This window comes from Elgaria multicarinata, chromosome 11, assembly GCF_023053635.1.
Source record: "Elgaria multicarinata webbii isolate HBS135686 ecotype San Diego chromosome 11, rElgMul1.1.pri, whole genome shotgun sequence".
Lineage (NCBI taxonomy): Eukaryota > Metazoa > Chordata > Lepidosauria > Squamata > Anguidae > Elgaria > Elgaria multicarinata.
The window spans coordinates 47,938,789-47,954,207 of NC_086181.1; the positions used below are offsets into that span (position 1 = coordinate 47,938,789).

Genomic DNA, 15,419 nt, shown 5'->3' on the forward strand with positions numbered 1-15,419 from the left:
GCCCAGAACTGGACGTAATACTCTAGATGAGGCCTAACCAGGGCCGAATAGAGAGGAACCAGTACCTGATGTGATTTGGAAGCTATACTTCTATTAATGCAGCCCAAAATAGCATTTGCCTTTCTTGCAGCCATATTGCACTGTTAGCTCCTATTCAGCTTGTGATCTACAACAATTCCAAGATCCTTCTCATTTGTAGTATTGCTGAGCCAAGTATCCCCCATCTTGTAACTGTGCATTTGGTTTCTATTTCCTAAATGTAGAACTTGGCATTTATACCTATTAAATTTCATTCTGATTGGTTGTACTTCTTCTGGTCCTGCAGAAGGTGTGGGGTCCTGGTAGAGCACTGAAAGGCCACATACCACCTTGGGCATTGGGACAGTCTGCTGAATGACACTGGAAGTTGTACCCCATTCCCTTTTTGAAAAATTTCAAAAGTGCACAAGTTCAAACTTGTTTCCACAGTCTTAAGGGATGAAGCCTACTTCCGATGTCTCGTTTTTGGGTTTTTTGAAAGCTGGGAGCTGCAGAGAAAAGGCAGTTTGGTATTTTGATCTCGAACACTTTCATCTTGAATACTTGGGTTAGTTTCTCTGGCAGAACCTGCCTCAGACTTTAGAATTATTAGCTGCTTCTGCTAATTGTAGGGGCCATTTCTTCCCACGGCTGTTTTGAAGTGAATGCTGACCTCCCAGGGAGATTTGAGTAGAGCTGGTATGAATTTCTGGTGACTGTTTTAAAAGCAGACCTGTGCGCCTCTGTTGCGCGTTGCACATGCCAACCCAGAATATAATTGCTCATCTGCCTCTGTTACCTCATAGCTGTTATTCAGTATTCAAATACTGGGGCAGACATTTAATTAAACCCTCGCACAGCTCATCTGTGGTACCTGTTTTAATGACGGCTTGGAAACTCACAGCTTACTAGAAAGGTGCTTTTGAGCATGTTCAGAGAGATATTGCCTCACTGTTGAACAACCACATCCTCGCTCCCAGAACGACAAGTCTTTCGCTGCCTCTGTCTGACCCAGGATGGGAATCCCTTAGTGAGGGCAGAATGGCTGGGAAGTTTAACCAGCCGTCACAACGGCAGGGGCCAGGAGCCGTGGGCTCCTTCTTAGTAACAGCACCAAGGCTTCGCCAAGTGTGAGGAATCCGTGCCCCACTGCAGAGGCATGTGGACTCCGTGCCTTATAGTTCAGTGGGGTTTGTCTCTCCTTGCCCCTCTTCTAGAAAGACTCCGTTACTCCCTGAATTATAAGCCCCTTGAATTTTGAGTCATTCATTAAATTTCTGGTACACTTTAAAAAAAAACTCAGTGGGAGAACGCTCTGTGTGTGTGTGTGTGTGTGTGTGTGTGTACATGCATGGCATCTTTTCCTTCACTAGCTGGGGAAACCATATCACTCAGGCTGGACATCAGGAAAAACTTCCTGACTGTTAGAGCAGTACGACAATGGAATCAGTTGCCTGGTGAGGTTGTGGGCTCTCCCACACTAGAGGCCTTCAAGAGGCAGCTGGACAACCATCTGTCAGGGATGCTTTAGTGTGGATTCCTGCATTGAGCAGGGGGTTGGACTTGATGGCCTTGTAGGCCCCTTCCAACTCTGCTGTTCTATGATTCTATGTCCGAAGGGTCTTTATTGAGCTAGGGGTGTCTGTTTGTTAGTACGTACTTATTTTTGTTGTTTACACAGTGCCATCAGTGTACATACTACTTTACAACAGCCTAGCCCTACCTGGAGATGCTGGGTCTTGAACCCGGGACCTTCTGTATGCAAGACAAGGGCTCTACCGCTGAGCCGTGGCCCCTCTCCCTGCTCTGCTTTATGTCAGAGCAGGAGTCCCCAGCCTTCATAGAATCACAGAATAGCAGAGTTGGAAGGGGCCTAATAAGGTCATCGAGTCCAACCCCCTGCTCAGTGCAGGAATCCATCTTAAAGCATCCCTGACAGGTGGTTGTCCAGCTGCCTCTTGAAGGTCTCGAGTGTGGGAGAGCCCACAACCTCCCTAGGTCACTGGTCCCATAGTTGTACTGCTCTAACAGTCAGGATGTTTTTCCTGATGTCCAGCCGGAATCTGGCTTCCTGTCACTTGAGCCCATTATTCCGTGTCCTGCACTCTGGGATGATTGAGAAGAGATCCTGGCCCTCTTTTTTGTGACAACCTTTCAAGTTTAAAATTTTGAGGCAGTGTCATGAGCGCTCTCACAATATGTCTTCTAAAATGGTTGCCATGGTGGAGACAGAGATTCAGAAAACACTCATTTCCCAGAAGCCAAACTGGTGAGACTAATAATAATAATATATTTATTTATTTATTACCTGCCTCTCCCTCTGGATTGAGGTGGGGAACAACACCAAATGCAATATAATACATAAAATTAGTTAAAAGAGCATATAAAACCAATACAATATTAAATTAACAATCACAGACTAAATGGAAAGGGCCTTGCCCAGGAACGTAAGTCTAAGACAGAGGTGGGATCTGAACTCCAAAACACAAAAACACTCTTTGGAACCTAAATAAAAATGGTCCTGGAGGGCAGCGCTTTGGTTTGCAGCAGGTCACAGTTCCTTTATTAAGAAATAAAATAAAAAATTGGGAGGGGCAGGAAGCCTGGGGGGGGGGTCACCGAAAGAGGTGCCTGCGGTGGAGACCCAAACTTCAGAGTGCTCTGGAGAGGTTCTACTGCTTGGGTGGACGGTCTGCAGCCTCTTCAACCCTGTGTGTATTACTGAGTATGTAAGTCGCCTTGTGAAGGCTTTGCCCTGAAAGCCAGCCAAAAAATGCTTTAAATAAATGAATAATTTGTGAGAAAGGGTGGTGTGTGTGTTTGAGAAAGTATGTGGGTGACACCATCCACTTTAGCTTCGACCCTGCCCATTTTGTGCATACCACCAAAATATACAGATTGCCCGAAGCTCTCTGGGTGGTTATTAGGGGATGCCTGAGGAATTTGATCTTTGTGAATTCCAATACAAACAGACTGGATCCGCCCCACCTTGAAACTAACGTGTGGGTTTGGTCAAAGTTACCCGCTAGCGTTTGCGTATCCTGAACGTTCCAGCACAGTTTGAGGCTCGGGGGGGGGGGGGGGGAAGGATCAAAATGTATACCTTGAAAGAAAGCAGTGTTAAAATATGTATTTGAATGTTGATTTTTGTGTAGATTTTAAAAAAGGTTCACAGATTAACCCTAAAATGAGACAGAATGGATTTATCCGCCTGCAAAATGGACGGAGTTGTCCGTCCCTGGTATGTTCCCCTTGGCTCTTGGCCCAGGGCACGTGCGCCTCCACCCTGCTGGGAAAACGCCGCCACGGATCACATGTGTTTGTTTCGCTTCCTCCCCCCAGGTAATCCCACCGTGAGCTGCAGCCGAATCTGACCCAAAATGGCCGGTGCCTCTGTCAAAGTGGCTGTCCGGGTGAGGCCTTTCAACGCCCGCGAAATCAGCCGGGATGCCAAATGCGTGATCCAGATGCAGGGAAAAACCACCTGTAAGTTACCTTGTTGGTGGGGGGTGGGTGATGCTGGGAGTTGTAGTCCAGCCTGTCTGGAAGGCACCAGGTTGGGGTGAGCCCCCACCCCACCCCACCCCACCCCCACATCTTTCTGCTGGCTCTCCCACTTCTTCCCAGCTGTTTCTGCCTTGATGGGGTTATTTCTTATCTTGGATTCTTACTGGGGGGGGGAAGGTCTGGGGGAAGATGGGCCTTTTTTGGGTGGGGGCAGGATTGAGGACCCTCTTCGTCCCACTGCTTCAGCACTTTAAATTGGCCTCCTGCCCCCGCCCTTGTCCCTCCCTGCTTTATAGGACTTTGGCACAGCTGGTGTTTCAACGGGAAGGTCACGCTGCCCAGTTGTGTGGCTTTGGGCCTGCACTGGCGGGCCCTCCTGAAAACAGACCATCCATTTAGTCACTGCTCCCGTTAATCAAATATCCCCCAAATGCTACCCGTTCCTTAAATTCCCTAATGTGGTCACATGGGTTAACTTTAATTAAATCAGTTAATCAGGGAAAAGCTTTAATTGCCAAGAGCCGTAACTCTTGTTTGGCTCCTCCGCTGCTTTCACCAGACTTCCTGGCTTCCTCTGGGACAGTTCCAGCCTCGTTAGGCCATGGGGTCCGTTCTCCCTCCGTTCCCCCACCACCACAGCCCCTCTTCTGCTCCTTTGCATCTCACCCCCAAACAGAACTCGGTCTGGAAAAGTTTGCTTTGGATCAGGAGGGGGAAAAGAAGAAGCCTGAAAGTAAAGAGGGGTGGAAAAGGCGGCTCCTCCTGTGGGTCAATGGCCATGCTAATTTTATTAAGGCTTACAAAATCTGCTCTAAAGATTCTGCGATAGAATCAGATATTCTCCCCATTGCTTTTGAGAGGAAGTCGACTTGAAAGTTGTAGGTAAAGTATCGTATGGGAAAGTGTGTGAGAGAGAGAGAAAGAGAAAGAGAGAAAGAGATTCTGGCTGGCTGAGCAAGTGAACAAGTTCACAGCTTATAAAAACAGACTGGATAAACATCTTTTGGGGCTCATTTATGTTGAATTAATCCTGTCGCCGGGTGATGGGATGGGAGAGTGGAGTTTGTGAACATCCGAGAGCCTTCACGTTCAACTGGCTGCGTTTTTGTATAAATACCTCTCAAGAAATCTGTTATCCTTCACAACCTGCAAAAAATGGAAGTTTCTGGGGGCATTGGCTTCGTTTTATGTTCTAATCCATCCACCTTTTGCAAAGGCTCTGCAAAGGTTAAGTTGACCCTCTTGCTCCCAGGTTCTTGATGCAACTTCTGCCTGCCCCTGCGTGGTCTTACTTACTGGCTTTGGCGTTGTAAACTGTGCAACTCAGGCCGTCTCATCAGCTGTTCGTCCCTGTCTATATTTAGCCTTGGAACAGCTGAGAGGCCATTGCAGGGGGTACAGCGGTGGAGATGGGGGGGTGCGTTGAACACAGTGGCATTCCCAAAGTAAGGAAGTGATTCTTCCGTGCCCTCGCGTCCCCCCAAATGCATTATGCCAGACGGCGTGCACCCACCCTACCCGGCTAAGAGGGCAACTTCAAAGCCGCAACTATTTGAGTTATGCACGGGATGTTTTCCCCAGAGCCACGGCTGAGTAATCCAGCCACCGGACTGACTTTGCCAGGAGGCCAGGCGCTATCGCTCCCCTCCCTGCTCTCCACCTAGGAGGCTCTGGGTTTCCTAGAACGCCAGAGGGCTGGTTTGCATTCGGCCTCGGAGGCTTCCAGCCTGTTCCGTCACGGCTCCGCTTTGAGAAAGAGGGAGCCTTGCAGCTCTCTGTAGAGGAAGGAAGCTGCCCCTTTTTTTTTAAGCTCTCCAAGGCAAACCATAGGCTCAGAACTGCCAACTATTTATTTATTATGAACTTTTATATACTGCCCTATCTGCTGAAGAACTGTCAAGGCGGCATATAACAACTTAAAACAATAAAACCTTGCAACAATAAAAACAAGAACATTAAAACGTGTTTTTAAAAAGGCTGAGTTAGAAACGTATGTTCTTACCCGTGGGGGAGGAGCTGTCGCTCAGCGTTACGAGCCTGTTTTTGGGTCCAGAAGGCCTCAGGTTCAATCCCCAGCAGCAGCACCCAGATCGGGCTAGGAAGGGCTCTTGCCTGAAACCCTGGAGGGCCGCGGCTGCCGCTCCCTGCTGCCCAGACTGGGCCAGAGGGCCAGAGGGCCCGGACTCCGCGCCAGGCAGCTCCTGAGGCTCCTGTGTGCCTCCTTCCTGAAGGCCAAGCGATTGGGGACGACTGCGTTATTTATTTCTTTATTTCTTATAAAGAAATAATAACAATAATATCAAAATAATACAATATTAAACATTAAAAATATTAAATACATTGAGGAGCTACAGGTAAAATTCATAAAGCAACAGATTAAAGGTTAAATGCCTGCTTAAAGAAGAAGGTCTCATCCTGGTCTGAAAATGCATACAGTGAAGATGCCAGACAGATCTCTCTGGGAAGGGCCTTCCGCAGCCAGGGGGCCGTTGCAGAGAAGGCCCTTAGTATCTTAGCAGCCGGGTCAGAACAACAAGAGAGGCAGGAAGATTTCTCTCTCCATTTGAACCCAGGCATCACGACTGACCTTGGGCTTCCTAGACCTCTCCTCCATGAATCTGTCCAAGCCAGGGGTGGGGTGCTGCTTTGTGGGTGGGGGCCGGGGGACTCCCTTCTGAGTCCTCTGGCATCAGGGGTGGGGGCCGCGCCCCACACCCCACTTGGTCCTTGGTTGACATGCTCCTCCGCCGGTGTTTCCCGCAGGGGCCCGCCATGCGTGGGCGTCCCCCAGCTGGACCCACCATCGAGGCCCTGGCCGGAGAGAGCAGGCGTTCCGAGTGCCACGGCTTTGGCTGCCTCCCCCTTCCCCCACAGGGTTGGACGTGGCGTGGGCAAAGCGGCCACGAAGGTTTGGGTCCAGCCCTTGTTCAACCTTCCTTTTTCACTTGAAGGTTCATTTCTGTAGCTATCTAGTGAACCGAGGCCATTCCTTTCTAGTATGAGACAGGTCCCCCCCCCCCCCCCCGGTTTGGTAAAAAAAGTTTACTTGAGACCTGCCTGCTGGAAAGGGAATCAAAGGAGGAGGTTGGGAAGGAAGTGGAGCGCCTGGTGGGTGAGGAGGAGGAGGAGGAGGAGGAGGAGGAGGAGGAGGTGGTCTGGGTTTCGGCCCATGGAAAGGCCTCTTCCGCACCTCTCCTCTCGTGTCAGCTGCTTGCCCTGCCCCCAACGGCTCCATGCCGATGGTACGGCACACATTGGGTCATGTGAAAACAATCCGTAGGAGGGGAGAACATACCGTAATGCTGCGTGCAGCCAGGCCACGGTCTCCAAGATGCGCTTTGTGAAAGTGATGGCACGGCAGTTCGTAGATTCACAGCGAGATCTTGAAATAATGGAGAACTTTTGTACAAGATTCGTGGAGTCGGAAGACCTAAAGGCGGTCGTGCACACGCTGGTAACTTTGAGGCTCGACTTCTGCAATGCTCTCTACATACATGTGGGCCTAGTCCAGAAACTTCAACTACAAAATATGGCAGCCAGGCTGGTCACTGGTACACCTAGGGGTGACCACATTACGCCAGTTTTAAAATCTCTTCACTGGCTGCCAATTAGTTTCCGGGTGAAGTATAAAGTGTTGGTTATCACCTTTAAAGCCCAACATGGTTTGGGTCCAGGCTACCTGCGGGATCGCCTTCTCCCGTACAATCCGCACCGCACACTCAGGTCTTCTGGGAAGAACTTCCTTCAGCCAGCCAAAACTAGGCTGATAGGTATTATTACCCAGAGGACCTTCTCTTCTGCTGCTCCCAGACTGTGGAATGGCCTGCTGGAGGAGATTCGTCAACTTATAGAATCATAGAATTATAGAATAGCAGAGTTGGAAGGGGCCTACAAGGCCATCAAGTCCAACCCCCTGGTCAATGCAGGAATCCACCCTAAAGCATCCCTGACAGATGGTTGTCCAGCTGCCTCTTGAAGGCCTCTAGTGTGGGAGAGCCCACAACCTCCCTAGGTCACTGGTTCCATTGTCGTACTGCTCTAACAGTCAGGAAGTTTTTCCTGATGTCCAGCTGGAATCTGGCTTCCTTTAACTTGAGCCCCTTATTCCGTGTCCTGCACTGTGGGGGGATCGAGAAGAGATCCTGGCCCTCCTCTGTGTGACAACCTTTCAAGTATTTGAAGAGTGCTATCATGTCTCCCCTCAATCTTTTCTTCTCCAGGCTAAACATGCCCAGTTCTTTCAGTCTCTCTTCATAGTTTCCAGACCCCCGATCATCCTGGTTGCCCTCCTCTGAACACGCTCCAGCTTGTCTGCCTCCTTCTTGAATTGTGGAGCCCAGAACCAGGGCCGAATAGAGAGGAACCAGTACCTCACATGATTTGGAAGCTATACTTCTATGAATGCAGCCCAAAATAGCATTTGTCTTTCTTGCAGCCATATCGCACTGTTGGCTCATGTTCAGCTTGCAATCTACAATAATTCCAAGATCCTTCTCGTTCATAGTATTGCTGAGCCAAGTATCCCCCATACTGTAACTGTGCATTTGGTTTCTATTTCCTAGATGTAGAACTTGGCATTTATCCCTATTAAATTTCATCCTGTTAAAGACTTAACAGTCTTATAGCATTTAAGAAAGCTATAAAGACCGATCTCTTCCGGCAGGCCTATCCAGTGGAATTTTAGGATGCTTTTAGGATGTTTTTAGGAAGTTTTAACAATGTATGTTGTGTTTTGATTAATGTTTTATGTGTTTTATCCTGTTGTTCCCCGCCTCGATCAGGATGGAGAGGCGGGTTAGAAATTTTTTAAAAATAAATAAATAAAATAAAAATAGCTTGATGAACAAATGATAATTTCTGTTGGGAAAACCAGCACGGTGAGTTGGGCTCTATAGCAAACAGAGCGCCAGGGTGGTTCCTTAAGAATGGGCGTGGCACGGCTCCCGTCCAGGTGATCCGGTCAGAATTCTAATAGCTAAATTCTGCACAAGCAGAACCTTCTGTTCCGTTTTCGTGGGCAGCCCCCCACGCAACGCATCACAGGAGTCCAACCTGGATGTTACCAGAGCGTGGACCACCGTGGCAAGGCTATCTCTGTCTAGGAAAGGCTGCAGATGGCAAACTAGCCAAAGCTGCGAAAAGGTCCTTCAAGTCATCGAGGCCATGCCACATGGCTAGTCTATTTTAAGAGGTGTGTCCTTGCTTGATTTAAGGTTGATAGGACACACGAGGGTGTCCTGTTTAGTCCCAAACCCTTTAGCCAACCGGAGCAGCAGCTTCAATTGTGCACAGGCGTGTGGACACTGCTGGTGTGAGATCAGAGGCGTTCACACAGTCCCCCGGCTGCCCCTTAGCCCATTTTTAGCCCAGTGGGACTGAGCGTGCCGCCGTTTCTTGACACCACAACCAATTTGAGTTGGTTTTGGCACAGCGCAAAGCTCTGGGCAAGAATATTGTCAGTATGACTCGTAGATATGGTGAAAGTATGTCTGTGGCTAGTTTCCTATGTGGGAATCTAAAATTGGGGTCAGTGCCGCAGTTTGCAAAAAAAAAAACAGAGACGGGAAGGGCCATTTGGAGCAATGTCAGTCCTTGTCTTTTGTCCCCGTGTCTCAAGCTTCCGCCGAGGAGGAACCAGCATAAAACGCGGCCCGTGGTTTGGCGGCTGATGCTTTGCCGTCTGTTTCCCCAACTTTTGGCCGTGAGCCCAATCCTCCATGAATGGGACTCGTGTGTCCTGATGAAAATCAACCCTTCCGTGCGGGCACTCGGGGGAAACCCCGACTTAACCTTTCGTGTGCTGCAGGCCTGTGCGGAGAAGTGGGGTGGTGAATCCGTGACATGGTCGTTGTGCATCACATCCCTTCTTGTTTTGATCCTGCGGCCTGCCCCTTCCTCCAGGGGGTTCAGGGCAGCACAGATGGTGTCCCCTCTTTTACCTTGTGGGGTGGGCCAGGCTGAGACTGGCAGGCCGAGACTGCCGTTTCTCATCAAGAGCATCCAGTGACATCTTCCAGCGGCCCGGCTGCTTCAGGCTGGAGCGGTGACGTCTGGGGATGTGCTTCCCTGCCTGCTGCCTGCTGGCAAGAGTGGCCCTCCTGCGTCAGCTGCTGCACCGTCAGGCCGCTGTTGTGGTGCACTGAACCAATCCTTCCCCCTCCCCTCCTCTCCAGCACCATTCAGGATCCCCAGCTGGACTCTTGCTTCTGTAGATTTGCTTCTCGGATCATGGCGGGGGCAGGAGGTTTCTTTCTTGAGCCGAGCAGAGTGTTCGAACTGTGACAGAAGAAAAGTGCTGCTTCTTTCTGGTGTGCTGGAATAATAATGCCCCCAGGTGGCTGGCAAGAAAAGCAGAGCAAGGCCTCCCTCAGTCCTATACATGCTGAGCAACATCTTATTGCTGCCCTTCACGGTCTGGGCTTGACCCCATGGCCTATTTGACATGGAAGAACATATGGAGTAAGAAGAGTGCTTCTGAGCATGTGCCGACTGCCTTCCTTTCATCCCCCCTCCCTTGTCCTTGTCCTTCCTGCTGCCAGTTCAAAAGCTGCAGGTCAATCTCCGTCTGCTCTGGGTTGAGGCTTCTGCCCTCTCCTCCTTGCCGTCACCCTCAGACCCAGCCATGGGGGTTTCAATGGGGCAGTGGGGTTGGGAGAGAGCAGGCGAGTGGGAGGCCGGGCTGGGCTGGGACGCAGAGCAGGGGCGGCTTCTCAGATGTCCCACTGATGTTGGTGAACATGCTGCACGTGTGTGCGTGTGGCCGTGCGTAAAAGGAATAAAATTCACACTCGGATTTTAGATCATCCATAATGTCACGACAGAGCCCTGCACGCTTTTGGGTTCTTCTGCAACATTTTGGTTGATCCTAACAAAGGTATTGCCCAGTCGTGGGTTTTGGATTTTCCCAGCTCAGGGCCCAGTGCTTTTTGCGTGTGCATGACATGCATCTTGGCTGATTGTCTTGAGGCATCACCAAAGACACTGGGTCTGACCCCCAAAGCCCTGAATGGTTTGCCTAGGGTGACCCTATGAAAAGGAGGACCGGGCTCCTGTATCTTTAACAGTTGCACACACAAAAAGGGAATTTTGGCAGGTGTCCTTTGTAGGCATGCAGCATCTGGTGAAATTCCTTCTTCATCACAGCATGTAAAGCTGCAGGAGTATAGCTAAGAATGACCAGATACAGAAGAGGGCAGGGCTCCTGCAGCTTCAACTGTTGTGTGTTGAAGAGGGGATTTCACCAGGTGCCGCATGCCTACAAATGACACCTGCTGAATTTCCCTTTCCTATGCAACTGTTCAAGATACAGGAGCCCTGTCCTACTTTTCATGTGGTCACCCTACCTTCTCTCCCAAGCCTTATTATGGCCAGTGGCCATGAGAACTAAATAGAGCCTCCAAGTTCAGAGGCAGTCCACCACAAAGGGCTCTTGCCTTTCTGTTCTGCTTGCGGGCTTCCCTTTGGGGCATCTGGATGGCCCAGTGGGAAAACAGGACGCTTCAGGGCTTGCTGGGCCCCCTTGGTCCAGTCCAGTTCCCAGGGCTGCTCTTGTGCTCTCCGAGGTCAGCCAAGAGCCCCCTCTTAAACGCTGTGGGGCTGCTAGAAGGAAACCATCCCGGTTTCACTCCCGAAGTGCAAAAGCCCAACTTGCTTGAGGCACGTGCTGGAAACCGTCTTGCTCTCCTTCCTTCAAGTTAGCACAGTGAAGAGAGGGAGAGGGAGGGAGAGATGGCATACACATCTTTCCCCAATCTGCTGTAGTTGTCCAACAACACCCATCATCCCTGACCATTGGCTGATAGGAGCTGTAGCCCACAACACGCTGGTGGACCCAGGTTGAGAAAGGCTGTGCTTGGAATGATAAATCTGTCCAGTCTCTTGATTCAAGCTTGCAACTCCGTGGAAAATGGGCCTCGTAGTCTTTATGTTGCCAGGATCACTTCCAGACATCGAATTGTGCTTCATAAGCCACATAACTCCTTTTTTTGTGTGCAGAATATTTCACAGTCGCTCTTTACCGGCTGTCCCCAATGTCCCTCCCTCTAGATATGTTGGACTGCAATTCCCATTGTCCACCAGCCAGTGCGGCGATTGGCGTCAGGCTGGGGAAGGCCGCTCTTCAACCTCACAGCAGTACGATGATTCCTTCCTGCCTGGATTTATTTATTTATTTGTTTGTTTGTTACATTTCTATACCACCCAATAGGCTGGAGCTCTCTGGGCGGTTCACAAAAATTAAAACCATTCAAATTGTAAAACAACAGTATAAAACCATAATATAAAATACAATATAAAAGCTCAACCAGATAAAAACAGCAGCAATGCAAAATTACAAATTTAAAACACCAAGTTAAAATGTATTTATAGACTGTTAAATTGCTGGGAGAATAAAAAGGTCTTCACCTGGCGTCTAAAAGCATATAACGTAGGTGCCAAGCGAACCTCCTTAGGGAGCTCATTCCACAGCCAGGGTGCCACAGCAGAGAAGGCCCTGCTCCTCCTGGTAGCCACCTGCCTCACTTCCTTTGGCAGGGGCTCACAGAGAAGGACCCCTGAGGATGACCTTAGGGTCCGGGCACGTACATATGGGAGGAAGCGTTCCTTCAGACAGCCTGGCCCCAAGCCGTTTAGGGCTTTAAATGTTAATACCAGCACTTTGAATCGGGCCGGGACCTGGACTGGATTTCATTGGTGCTCTTTCCGTCTTTTCCTGCAGGTATCACCAATCCCAAGCAGGCCAAAGACGCCCTCAAGAATTTCACCTTTGATTATTCCTACTGGTCTCATACCTCGGTGAGTTTCCTGAGTGGGGGGATGAGAGCGACCTTCAGGGTGCCCGGGCTGGTCCAGCAGTGGAACGGAGTCCTGGGCTCAGCATTCGGGCTTGGAGCCAGGCTGGCGAGAGGCAGACGGCCGCAGACCCCGGAGCAAACGCGGGCTTTTCTCTCCTAGGCGGAGGACCCCAGCTTTGCGTCCCAGAGGCAGGTCTACAAAGACATTGGCGAGGAGATGCTGCTGCATGCTTTCGAGGGCTACAACGTTTGCATCTTCGCCTACGGGCAGACGGGGGCCGGCAAGTCTTACACCATGATGGGCAAGCAGGAGCAAGACCAGCAAGGCATCATCCCTCAGGTGCTGCGGGGGGGGGGGGTCAGGGAGAAGGGGGGGCAAGGCCCTGGAGAGCGGTGCTGGGGACCCAACGTGGAGATCGTCAGCCTGGCTCCGGCCAAACACCAACCTTAGCTGGCATTCTCGCTCTCTGGGGGCTCACAAGCAGGGTACGATGGTGATCGTTCTACCCTGCTTTCTGGGGGTCAGAGGTGCCCCCCCACCTTTAAATATGGAAGATTTGCTTCTAGTTCTCATGGCTACAAGCCACCCACAGCCCGGTTGCCCTATGCATGTTTTGCTCTGCTCTCATTGTGGCTGAGTTGCAGAGGATGACCAGGGGAGAAGAGACTGTTTTATTTGTTTACTGCATTTTGAAATAAATGCTAGCAGGCCGGCATCTGAAAGAAATGGCTCCGTAGTCCAAAGGGACGGTGTCGGAAGACGATCTGCGGCTCCCGTTGCCCGTCCCCCCTCCAGCTCCACTCAGGGCCTGGACGAATCAAGCCCTGCCCCAATCCCCTCGGAGTCTGACCCGCGCCTCCCTCTCCTCTCTCTCCAGCTCTGTGCCGATCTCTTTGCCCGAGTGAATGAGAACAAGTCCCCCAACCTCTCCTATTCTGTAGAGGTAAGTGTGCCGCCCTTTTCTGCCCCCCCTCCCCTCCCCTCCCCACCCCCCACTTCTGCTGGGTGCCCCCTTTCCTGACTTCCTGCGTCCATCCGCCTTGCCCAGGTGAGCTACATGGAAATCTACTGTGAGCGTGTGCGTGACCTCCTGAACCCCAAAAGCCGGGGGAACTTGCGTGTGCGGGAGCACCCCATCATGGGGCCCTACGTCGAAGACCTCTCTAAGCTTGCTGTCACCTCCTACGAAGACATTGCTGATCTCATGGACTGCGGCAATAAAGCCAGGTAGACTGGCTGAGGAAGGGAGGGAGGGACCCAGGAGTCCGGGTGCCCACTAACAAGAGGGGGGGCAGGAATGAGGGTTCGATGCTGCTGCGGATATCAGCAGAGCGGTGATGTTGGGGGAACAGTGCAATGCTGAGGGTGGGGGAGTTCCTCCTCCTTCCCTCCTTCCCTCCCTCCCTCCCTATTCCTCTTTTTGCGACTGGTACGTGGGGTGGCCCTCCGTGGCGGGCACTTGTGCATGATGGCACCAGGCTGATGTGAAGCTCAGCACTCACTACACAAACCTTCCCCAACCCTGCGCCCTCCAGATGTGCTGGGTTACAACTCCCAGGATCCCCCAGCCAGCCCTGGAAGTTGTAGTTCAACACACCCGGAGGGCGCAAGGTTGAGGGAGGCCGTGCTATCCTGAATGGGCTGAGAGGGGTGTGGGGCTGGAGAAGGGGCTTTGGGAAGGGGCCCTGAAACCCGGGGGTGGGGAGATCTCTAGGAGCTCTGGATTCTTTGGGGTGACCAGGAGCCTGAGAGGGGGTGGGCCAGAACTTGGTGGTTCCCTCTGCCCCCCTGCTGCTCCCTTCTTCACCCGCGCCCTTGTTTCCAGGACTGTCGCTGCCACCAACATGAACGAGACCAGCAGCCGCTCCCACGCCGTCTTCACCATTGTGTTCACCCAGCGCCGTCACGATGAGCTCACGGACCTTGACACTGAGAAGGTGGGATTGCTGCGGCCATGGGGCAGACGGGGGCAGGGGATGGGTACGGCTCCTGCTACTTGAGCGTGATGGAGAGCCAGCCTGACCCAGCCGGGCTTCCGCCCCATAACTGCTGTGGGGGCTCTTGTTCCACAGCCATGGGGAGTTGTGCTGGTGGAGGCAAAAGTATAGGTCCAGCGTCTTGTCTCTCCTCTTGGTCCCTCAATAACACCACCACGACAAAAAAACATTATTATCCAACTTTAAAATCACTTCACTGGCTGTCCATTAGTTTCTGGGTGAAGTATAAAGTGTTGGTTACTGCCTTTAAAGCCCTACATGGCTTTACAGGAAGTCAGATTCCGGCTGGACATCAGGAAAAGCTTCCTGACTGTTAGAGCAGTACGACAATGGAACCAGTGACCTAGGTAGGTGGTGGGCTCTCGCACACTAGAGGCCTTCAAGAGGCAGCTGGACAACCACCTGTCAAGGCTGCTTTAGGGTGGATTCCTGCATTGACCAGGGGGTTGGACTCGATGGCCTTGTAGGCCCCTTCCAACTCTGCTGTTCTATGATTCTATGAACTGGGCCTGTTTAGCCTGGAGAAGAGAAGATGGAGGGGAGACATGAGAGCACTCTTCAAATACTGAAAAGGTTGTCACACAGAGGAGGGCTAGGATCTCTTCTCGATCCTCCCAGAGTGCAGGACACGGAATAATGGGCTCAAGTTAAAGGAAGCCAGATTCCAGCTGGACATCAGGAAAAATACTTCCTGACTGTTAGAGCAGTGCGACGGTGGAATCAGTTCCCTAGGGAGCTTGTGGGCTCTCCCACCCTAGAGGCCGTCAAGAGGCAGCTGGACAACCATCTGTCAGGGATGCTTTAAGGTGGATTCCTGCCTTGAGCAGGGGGTTGGATTCGATGGCCTTGTAGGCCCCTTCCAACTCTGTGATTCTATGATTTTATGTGTCCTGGTTACCTGCGGGATCGCCTTCTTCCATACAAACCGCCCCACATACTCAGGTCCTCTGGGAAGGGTCTATTCCAGTCAGCCACAACTAGGCTGGCAACTGTTACCCAGAGGACCTTTTCTTCTGCCACCCCCAGACTGTGGAACGGCCTGCCGGAGGAGATTCGTCAGCTTAATGCTCTCTCTGAGTTTAAAACAATCATAAAGACTAGTCT

At 51.3% G+C, this 15,419-nt stretch overlaps 2 protein-coding genes across 3 annotated transcripts in view; one reads left to right on the forward strand and one right to left on the reverse strand.

Annotated features, from left to right (window-relative positions):
* The window catches only part of INCA1 (inhibitor of CDK, cyclin A1 interacting protein 1), a 222,711-nt gene that overhangs the window by 46,943 nt on the left and 160,349 nt on the right, over positions 1-15,419 (reverse strand). The gene's annotated exons all lie outside the window — the stretch shown is intronic.
* Positions 1-15,419, forward strand: part of KIF1C (kinesin family member 1C) — a 43,463-nt gene that overhangs the window by 16,091 nt on the left and 11,953 nt on the right. For both annotated transcript variants that reach the window (XM_063137532.1, XM_063137533.1), the window contains exons 2-7: positions 3,361-3,504; positions 12,242-12,318; positions 12,478-12,657; positions 13,196-13,261; positions 13,367-13,545; positions 14,144-14,255. In XM_063137532.1, the coding sequence (XP_062993602.1) occupies positions 3,399-3,504; positions 12,242-12,318; positions 12,478-12,657; positions 13,196-13,261; positions 13,367-13,545; positions 14,144-14,255 (720 nt within the window). In that variant the 5' untranslated portion in view covers positions 3,361-3,398. The remainder of the gene's footprint in view (positions 1-3,360; positions 3,505-12,241; positions 12,319-12,477; positions 12,658-13,195; positions 13,262-13,366; positions 13,546-14,143; positions 14,256-15,419) is intronic.